Below are 10,000 nucleotides of genomic sequence, written 5' to 3' on the forward strand. Positions count from 1 at the left end.
ATTTTATTAATTTTATCTACGTAGTGAAGAAGTTTGATAATTTTGATTAAAACTATTTATTGAAGTTGAATTCCAATGTTGTTGAATAGTTTTTAATTCATTTTCTAATCTATGTAACCTATTTAAAACGAAACCTGTAACACCTACAACAGGGTCATCAGCAGATAAAATCGAATGGTCCATTGAAAAGAAATCTTTATCATATTGTTGCATTTTATTTAAATGATTGGTATCTTTTAATAACTCTATAAGTGGTGAAAAATTAATTTCTTTCACTTTATTTTGTTGTTGTTTTCTTTGAATTCTCTCAATAATTTGTTTACAATTATTTTGAAATTTATTAAAATCAAATTCATTATTTAATTTCATTGTATTATATATTTTAATTTGTTCATTTGATTGATGTGATTCCTGTTGCTGTTGCTGTTGTTGTTCAATATGATTTAATGGTACAAGCGGGTTATTTAAAAAAATATCGATTGAATATTGATCTGATAAATCAGATAATTCGTTATATAATATACATAAACTTTCTTTAATGAAAATATCAATTAATCTATGTACTTGAATAATTAATTGTGAAACTAATTTATTATAAATTAATGTATTATGTTGTTTTGGTTGTTGAGGTTGTTGTTGTTGTAATGATTGGGGTTGAGGTTGTTGATTATTATTTTCTTTTTTAGTAAATGATAGATTGTCCATATGTTTTCTAACTATAATTAAATCTCTATCAATTTCAGACATTGAAGAAGGTGGTGTATCTAAATACATTACTGGTATAACAGAGAAATTGAATGAATCTTCTTCAATTAAGAATTTATCTGTTTGATTTTCAATTAATTCTAAATACCATTCTGCTAATTCTTTTTTCTTATTACCTGAAATATAAAATTCTTTTTTAATCTTTAATATCTTTTGTTCATATTCACTCTTTATTTGTTCTTTAATTGGAATAGTTGAAAATTTTAAAAAATTTGGTAATACATCTTCTTCATATAAATAAATTTCTTTTTCATTATTTTCCATTATTTATAATAATAATAATAATAAAAAAAATAATAATAATAACTATAATATTTTAAATGTTTTTTTTTTTTTTTTAGTTTTTTAATTAATCAAAAATTAAATTATAAAAAAAAAAAAAAAAAAAAATTAAATTATGAAAAAAAAAAAAAAAATAAAATAAAATAAAATAAAAAAAAATAAAAAAAAAAAAAAAAAAATTAAAAGTGGAATGATCATGCATACCCACAAAAAGCACTATTTATTTTTTCATTTTATTTTTTGTTTCATTTTCTTTTTTTTTTTTTTCTTTTTTAACAAAAATACAAAAAACGAATGTATCCATTCCGTTTTTGATTTAATTTTTTATTTAAATGTGTTGGTTCATTAATGTGAAAAGAGAGGATGCAGATAAAAAAAAAAAATAAAAATAAAAAATAAAAAAATAACAGCAACAACAAATGTAACAAAACCAGTTGTTATTCGTTACTATAATTATTTTTTAGTATTATTCATTTTATTATTAAACAATAGTAGTGATGATAGGTTGTTTATCATTATTGCCCCCCCCCCCACACGCTAATTATCTTATTTTATAGCTAAAAGCAATTTGTTTATCATCACAACTATTGTTGTTATTGCTGATTTTTTTTTTTTTCCTGCGACCACTATATCACATTAATAGGTGCCGGTGCCCAACACACATATTTAAATAAATTTTTTTTTTTTTTTTTTTTTTTTTTTTTTTTTTTTTTGATCAATCTTGTCACACCCACTTCTTTTTATATTTTTTATTTATTTATTTAATATAGTATTATTATTTCTACCAATGATAGTAATAATAATAAAGTTAATGAAATTATTGATAATTTTAAAGAATTACTACTTTGATATTGTTGTTCATCAATATCTCTATAGGTTACAGTAAAGATTGTATTTTTACATGGATTTTTTTTTTGAATTTCAATATCAATATATTTACAATGTTTAGTGAAACATGATGATCTTGAATAAAAATTTTCAACCATTCTACATCTATTTCTAATGATACATTCAGTTTTTCTTGTAAGATGTTCAAAATGATCGTATGTATCATTTAAACAGTTTCCACTATTACAATCACAATATTTACCAATACCACATGAATTTATTGAACATTGTTTTTCACTATTATTCTCATTAATTGAATTAGAATCATTTAATGATTCTATACAAGTTCCTTTTTTTGAACACTAAATATCATTATTATTATTATTATTAAAAGATAATTAATATTATTATTATTTTAATTATTTTTAATTATTTAAAAATAAATAAATATTACAGTTAAATTTGGTTTACATTGATAATCAAAATCATCATTAAAAGTACAAGTTTCATTTAAATCTAAACTATATGGTAATGAACATAATTGAGTTGATTCTGAACAAAATGCAAGTGTATCACAAGCAACATCTGAACCTGAACATGATTGATTTAGTTGAATTGAGTAAACACATTGTGAATCAACACATGCGAATCCACCTTGACATTCGTTATCGGATGTACATGTATTTGATTTTAGTTTACAAAAACCATCAATACATGAAACTTTATCAACACCAAGTGAACAATCTTGATCCCTTGAACACTGTTCACCGACACTTGAAAACCTAATATTATCACATTGATTGGCTTCTGAACATAATAAACCAATATCACAAACTGAGCTATCTACACAAGATTCTCCATATCTTTTAGGTTGAATACAAACATACTTTTCAAATTCATTATTCGGATCTGATCCACATATTAATCCATCTGAACATGATCCAATTTTAAAACCATCTGTAACACATTCTTCACCTTCTTTTAAACATTTAAAACATTTTGGTTCAATTTGTTGACAATTTATTAAAAAATTATTTAATTTTAAAATTATTATTAAAAATATTATTATTATTCTCATAATTATTTGTTGGATTTTTGGATATTTTTTTATTTTAGTATAAATAATTTTAAAAATAAATAAATAAATAAATAAAAAAAACTTTTTTAAAAAAATATATATATCAATATATAAATAAAATTAAAATGAATTATTTTTTTTTTAAACATATTTTTTTCAAATTCCAACAACATTTAATATTATTTAATATTTTTATTATAAAAAAAAAAAAAAAAAAAATTAAATATTTTAGATAAATTTAACACACTAACTATTTATTATTTATTTGTAATAAAGGTGTGTTGGGGAAATTTGGTGTTTGTGTGTGTATGTTTTTAAGGTGTGGGTTTGATAAAATCATATCATGTAAAATTCGATATTATTAATATTATTATTTTTTTTTATTTCATTTTCTACATATTTTTTTTATTCAAATTTATAAAAATTGTAATTTCAACATTTTTCAATACTATCTAAACTATTATAAAAGATTCTAAAAGAATCTTTTCAGAATTCTTTTTTATTTTTTTTTTTTTAATTTTCACATTTTGACAACAAATAATTTTTCATTTTATATTTTTTTTTTTTTTTTTTTCAAATTTTTTTTTTTTTTTTTTTTTTTTTTTTTTTCTAACTTCCATCTTAACCAAACGAATTCTTATTTTATTTTATTCCGAGCCATCTTATTTTTTCAGATTACATTTTCAAAAAAAAAAAATAAAAAAATAAAAAAAACAAAATAAAAAAAAAAATATATAAAAAAAAAAATAAATAATAATAATAATAATAAAAAATAATAATAATAATACAATGGATAAAATTAAACATAAAATATTAGTATTATCAGGTAAAGGTGGTGTTGGTAAATCTACGGTATCATCACAATTAGCATTATATTTATCACATATTGGATATAAAGTTGGATTATTAGATGTAGATTTATGTGGACCATCAATACCAAAAATGATGGGATTAGAATCAAAAGATGTTCATAAATCAACCAAAGGTTGGGTACCTGTTTACACTGATGAATCTCAAAAATTAGGTGTAATTTCAATTCAATTTTTATTAGGTGATAAAGATACTCCTGTAATTTGGAGAGGTCCAAAGAAAAATTGTATATGTTTTTAAAAAAATACTATTCCATCCCCAACATATTTATATATTTATATTAATATTTATATATTTATTATTTATTATATAATAGCAATGATTAAACAATTTATAGATGATGTTAATTGGGGTGAAATTGATTTCCTTATTATTGATACACCACCGGGTACATCAGATGAACATATATCGGTTACAGAGGAATTATTAAAACATAACCCAGATGGTGCAATTTTAGTGACTACACCACAAGCAGTTTCAATCTCTGATGTTAAAAAAGAAATTAGTTTTTGTAATGCTATGAAATTGCCAATCATTGGTATCATTGAAAATATGAGTGGCTATGTTTGTCCACATTGTTCTGTAAGTATAATTATAATTGATTGATCAATTAATAAAAATAATAAAAATAAAATAAAATAAAATACTAATTTTAAAAATAAATAAATAAATAAATAAAAAGGAATGTACAAATATATTTTCATCAGAGGGTGGGAAATTATTAGCAGAACAATGTAATATTAAATTTTTAGGTAAATTACCAATCGATCCAAATTTATCAATTTGTTCAGAAAGAGGAATCAATTATTTTACTGAATATCCAAATTCTTCCACTTTGGCCTCTTTAAAATCATTTGTTGATAATTTTAATTTTAAATCATCAACAACAACAACAGCAACAAATTAAAAGTGTAAATAAAATTTAGATTTATTTATTTAGCAGTCTTTTTTTATTTTATTTTTATTTTTTTATTTTTATTTTTATTTTTTTTTTTTGAAGTTTAAAAAAAAGTTTTTGTTTTTTTTGACTGCCAAATTCCTTCGTCAAAGAAAAAAAATAAAAAATAAAAAAAATTGTTTTTAATTTTTAAAATTTTTTTCATTTTTTTTTTTTTTTTTTTTTTTTTTTACGAATTCGCATTCATTTCATTTTTTTTTTTCAATATTTTATTTTTGATTATCTATTTAATTTGTTGGCTCAATTAAATAGTGATTGGAATTTGTAAAAGAAACAAACTAAAAACAATACACCTTTATAAATAAAAAGATGGAAGCAACAGCTGATAATAATAATAATATTGACTCTCAAGAACAAGAAATCATTGGAGAGCCAAACTTTTTCCAATCTTTTCTTGTCAAAAATCTCCCATTCTATAAAAGTTTACCATATCCAGGTAAAGCAGAAGATATGATCAGTGAAGTTAAAGGTAAAAAAAAAAAAAAAAAAAAAAAAAAAAAAAAAAAAAAAAAAAAAAAAAAAATCACAACACCACACCCACCCCAAAAAAAAACCAAAATAATACCAATAATAATAATAATAATAATAATAATAATATCTCTAATATTTTAATTTTGTTTATTATATACATAAAATTAGGTTTAGTTAATGATGATATTTATGAAGGTGCTAAAGTTGATGTAACCTTCAAAATTTCACCATTCTTTGAGACATCACATCAACTCAATGTTTATACACCAAATGAAAATAGTCGTACACCAAAATATTCCAATCAAAATGTTTACAGCAAAGATTCTACCCTTTTATATGGTAAAATCGATAGTGAAAGAAGATTATTTGGTAGATTCGATCAAGGATTTTTTAATAATTCTATTAGAGTTTCACTCACAAATATGGTAAGATTATTAATAAATATATATATATTTCATATTCACCTATCACCCTCCCTCTCCTACTTCAACCAAATCAAATTCTTTTCATTCCAATATTCAATTAAATATTAAATGTTCAACTCAATCCAATCCAATCCAATCCAATCCAATCCAATCCAATCCAATCCAATCCAATCCAATCCAATTCAGTTCAATTCAATTCAATTCAATTCAATTCAATTCAATTCAATTCAATTCAATTCAATTCATTCAATTCAACCCAAAATATATATATATATATAATCAATACATAAGATAATTTTTAATTTAAAAAACCTATTATTAACATTATTAATAACAACACCAATTTTAGATGGATAAAAGTTTTAAAAATAATTTAGCAGGTGAATTGGAATTTAAACTTCCATTCATGAATTTTTGTGTAAGTATACTTATTTTTAGTTGTTATAGAATTTTTAGGAAATATAAAATAGTACATATATCTTTACTCACACTTCTTTATTTTATATTTACACTTTTTATATATAAACCAATACAATTTAATAATAATAATAATAATAAATAATTATAATGAAATAAAATTTTAATTAAATTAGTTAAAAGCTGATACTGAAAATCAAAGAGGATTTTCATTCTTAACATCAATTTCAAAGAAACTTGCAATTGGTTATGAAAATAGTTATTTATTTAATCATTCACAATCAATTAAACAAATCCAATTTTTTGTAAATAATCCACTTTCAACTTGGTCATTAGTAGTAGGTAATACAGCTCAAATTGGATCATCATACGTTTATAGACAAAAAAATTTACATATTGGTACTGATTTAGTCATGGGTATTTCCCAAGAAGGCAAATTCATGTCTGAATATTCATTTGGTGTCAGATATGCCTTCCAACAAAGTCTTGTCAAATTCAGAGCAGACTCTCATGGTTCAATTTTTGGTTCTTATGATCAAATGATTAATAGTTTCACCAAACTTAATCTCTCTGGTTCCCTTAATTACTTTGCTCAAGATTACAAATTTGGTTTGGGTTTAACTTTCCAAAAGTAAATTCAATCTATGGAAAAAAAAAAATAAAAAAAAACAAAATAAAAAAATAAAAATAAAAACAAAATTAAAAACATATAAAATACAAGAGAAGAGAATAATAATAATAAAAAAAATAAAAAAAAAAATTATAATAAATACATATATATATAATTATGTGTAATTTTAAACCAATTTTAAAATTTCCAGAAAAAAAAAAAAAAAAAAATCCAAATAATTTTATTTTATTTTATTTTATATGTATTATTAATTTTGGTGATTTTGAATTATTTTTTTTATTTTTTTAAAATTATTTTTTAATGTAATAATGATTTAACAACTGATTTAATATTCATTCTCTTTAAATCTGTATAATTTTGACCAGTACCTAAAAATAAGATTGGATGACCAGTTGAATAAACCATTGAGATGGCAGCACCAACTTTATCGTCAATTGTATCAAATTTAGTGAGAATGATACCATCGATTGTACGAATATGAGTTTGAGTTGTATTTGCTAAAAGGGATAGGGATTTATCGAATTTAGTTAATTGATCAACACCATCATTACCAACTAAAGCTTCACCTACAAATAAGACCAAATCGACATTGTTTTGATTGACCAATTTTGAGAGTGCTTTCATTAATGGTTCATTATTTTGCATACGACCAGTTGTATCGATCAAAACCACATCATAGCCGGTATCTTTAGCGAAAGCAATTGCATCTTGGGCTACTGAAGCGGCATCTTTACTATAACCTCTTTCAAAGAGATGGACATTCAAACGGTCAGCATGAGTTTTCAATTGTTCAATGGCACCTGATCTAAAAGTATCACATGCAGCCAACATACATTTGTAACCATTTGCAGTCAACCAATAGCAAACCTTTGCCAAATTTGTACTCTTACCAACACCATTTACACCACTGAAAACAATGCTATATGGACGTTTACCTTTAACGGCTTGTACCTCTCTAAGGATATCGATGTTTCTCTTTGGTGTTAGGATTCTTGTGATTGTATCTTCCATTTGTTGTTTAACCACTGATGTTACACCTTGGAATGTAGCCAATTTCTTGCCCTCTAAACCTGTGCCAATCGATTGAACAATCTTATCGGCAACGTCTGGTGCAACGTTCTTTTTTGTTAAATGTAATTTAAAGTCTGCTAAAATTGGCTCCAAATCTTGTTTGTCAATAACACGATTACCAGTGAGTACATTGAAATATTTCATAAATCCACTAACTGGTTTAGCCTCTTCTTCATCATCGTCGTCTGATGATGAAACATCCATATCTATATTGAACTTTTGAATCTTTTCTCTAACAATCTCTGTACCATTACTATTGTCTGATCTATTTAATGCCTCCAATTCTTTTTTTGACAACTTTCCATCTTCCCAAGTTCTTGCTTTCTTTCCTGTTGATGATGATGCTTGTTTATCTGGTGTATCTTTAACTTTCTTTTTATAGCCACCTGGTGATTTCTTTGCTTTTGCTGCTATTAATTTATTTCTATTCTTTATAATTTCTTCATCTCATCATCACTATTTTCAATTCTTGCTACATCTGTTTGTTGATTTTTAGTTGCACCATTACTATTTTCTTCTGAATCACTACCACTACTACTATCACTATCATCACTATCATCATCACTACTAATATCGTTTATATTATTTGCTTTATTTTGTTTTCTTCTTTCTGCTTTTTCTTTCTTTTCTTGTTCTTTTCTTTTAACTTTTTCAACTCTACCTTCTTTAATTGCCCTTTCATTCTTTTGATCTTTTACTAGTTTACCTTTATCTGTATCTTCATATTTCTTTGGTGCTGAATTTGAAGTTTGTTGTAGTTTTGATCTATTTTCAACATCTTCTAAAATCACTTCAAAATTAAATTCTTGAAATTTATCAACTATTATAAAATCTGATGATTCCTTTAATTTTAATAATAAATCTTTATACATTTTAATAAATCTTTTCTTTACTGTTGTTAATAATTCTTCAATATATAATAATGTAAATATTTTTTGATAAACAACCTTTTTTTTTTTTATTTTTTTTTTATTAATAAATAAATAAATAAATAATAAGGTTAATAATAATAATAATAATAATAATAATTTTTTAAATAAATTTATAATTATGTGTAAAAAAAAAAAAAAAAAAAAAAAAAAAAAAAAACTTACAACAAATATTAAATCAAATTCGTTTGAAAATGTCCATTTTAATGAATAGCTATCAATTTGAAAAGAGGTTTCTGCGCTTCTTTCCTCTAATAAAACTTTTTTAATTAATGAATTAATTGGAGAACCTTTAATCTTTGCAAATTCTTTTGACCAAAGTACAATTCCACCTTTTGTTAAAATTGTGAAACTATCTAACATTTTATTATTATTTTTTTTTTTTTTTTTTTATATATATTTTAAAAAAAAAAAAACTATTTGTGAGCAAATGAAATATTGAAAATTAATTTAAAATTTTTTTTTGATTTTCTTTTGAAGACTTCTCGCTTTAAAATTAATGAAAAATAAAAAAAATAAAAAAAAAAAATAAAAAAAATAAAAAAAAAAATGTGAAAAAAAAAAAATAAAAAAAATAAAAAAAAAAAGACACGTGTGGTTTAATTTTAAAACAGTCAACAATTATTTTTATTTAGATAAAAAAAAAAAAAAAATAAAATAAAATAAAATTTTATTTCCAAAACCAAAAAAACATTAAGACTATTTTAGAATTAAACAAAATTAATAAAATAAAATAAAATAAAATAAAACAAAATTTTTATTTAATTTTTTTTAATTTTTTAATTTTTTTTTTTAATTTAGTTTAGTTTAAACACAAATAGTTGATAAATAATAAATTTCATCAAGAGATGATGAAGAAGATTGATCTTGAAAACCTCCATTACGATCATATAACTCTTTATCATCTGGAGTGATACCAATGGTATTACCACTTGAATGACCACTTGTATAGGTAATGAAAGCATCGTCGACATTGCTACCTTTACCACCAAGAATTTCTTTTGGAGTATTTCCAATGGTATTACCACTAAAATGGCCACTTGTACCAGTTTTAACACCAGTATTTCCACCACTAATTTCACCACTAATTTCACCACTAATTTCACCAGTGGATGGTGTATTATTATAGAAATTTGGAATAGTTTCACAAACCTCCAAGTCAGAAATAGGAGCGGAACAAGCAGATTCTGTACAACTTTCGATAACTGGGTAATTATTTTCGTCACAATAAAAAGTGTCTATTACACCCTCTTCTGATGTACTAGAAAATTTAGT

General features: G+C 22.7%; 6 protein-coding genes across 6 annotated transcripts in view; 2 read left to right on the forward strand and 4 right to left on the reverse strand.

The window, feature by feature from the left end:
* Positions 1–12: 12 nt before the first annotated feature.
* On the reverse strand, positions 13–1,029 carry DDB_G0277159 (hypothetical protein; the record flags this gene model as incomplete). Its single annotated transcript, XM_637703.1, has 1 exon — positions 13–1,029. The coding sequence occupies one exon, from the start codon at positions 1,027–1,029 to the stop codon at positions 13–15; it is 1,017 nt and encodes a 338-aa protein (XP_642795.1).
* Positions 1,030–1,808: 779 nt separating this feature from the next.
* On the reverse strand, positions 1,809–2,953 carry DDB_G0277271 (hypothetical protein; the record flags this gene model as incomplete). Its single annotated transcript, XM_637704.1, has 2 exons — positions 1,809–2,237; positions 2,330–2,953. 2 exons carry the CDS (start codon positions 2,951–2,953, stop codon positions 1,809–1,811), a joined length of 1,053 nt encoding a protein of 350 aa, XP_642796.1.
* Positions 2,954–3,742: 789 nt separating this feature from the next.
* nubp2 (nucleotide binding protein 2) lies at positions 3,743–4,730 on the forward strand (the record flags this gene model as incomplete). Its single annotated transcript, XM_637705.1, has 3 exons — positions 3,743–4,049; positions 4,140–4,405; positions 4,506–4,730. The coding sequence occupies 3 exons, from the start codon at positions 3,743–3,745 to the stop codon at positions 4,728–4,730; spliced, it is 798 nt and encodes a 265-aa protein (XP_642797.1).
* Positions 4,731–5,090: 360 nt separating this feature from the next.
* tom40 (translocase of outer mitochondrial membrane) lies at positions 5,091–6,729 on the forward strand (the record flags this gene model as incomplete). Its single annotated transcript, XM_637706.1, has 4 exons — positions 5,091–5,250; positions 5,421–5,677; positions 6,027–6,095; positions 6,271–6,729. The coding sequence occupies 4 exons, from the start codon at positions 5,091–5,093 to the stop codon at positions 6,727–6,729; spliced, it is 945 nt and encodes a 314-aa protein (XP_642798.1).
* Positions 6,730–7,022: 293 nt separating this feature from the next.
* Positions 7,023–9,088, reverse strand: srpR (signal recognition particle receptor alpha subunit; the record flags this gene model as incomplete). Its single annotated transcript, XM_637707.1, has 3 exons — positions 7,023–8,182; positions 8,254–8,743; positions 8,891–9,088. 3 exons carry the CDS (start codon positions 9,086–9,088, stop codon positions 7,023–7,025), a joined length of 1,848 nt encoding a protein of 615 aa, XP_642799.1.
* A 444-nt stretch (positions 9,089–9,532) lies between these two features.
* DDB_G0277153 (hypothetical protein) overlaps positions 9,533–10,000 on the reverse strand; it is a gene marked incomplete at both ends in the record, with an annotated part of 963 nt that continues 495 nt past the window's right edge. The window contains one exon of the mRNA XM_637708.1: positions 9,533–10,000. This exon is cut by the window's right edge and continues 495 nt beyond it. Coding sequence (XP_642800.1) covers positions 9,533–10,000 — 468 coding nt within the window.

Source organism: Dictyostelium discoideum (genome assembly GCF_000004695.1).
Source record: "Dictyostelium discoideum AX4 chromosome 2 chromosome, whole genome shotgun sequence".
Taxonomy (NCBI): domain Eukaryota; phylum Evosea; class Eumycetozoa; order Dictyosteliales; family Dictyosteliaceae; genus Dictyostelium; species Dictyostelium discoideum.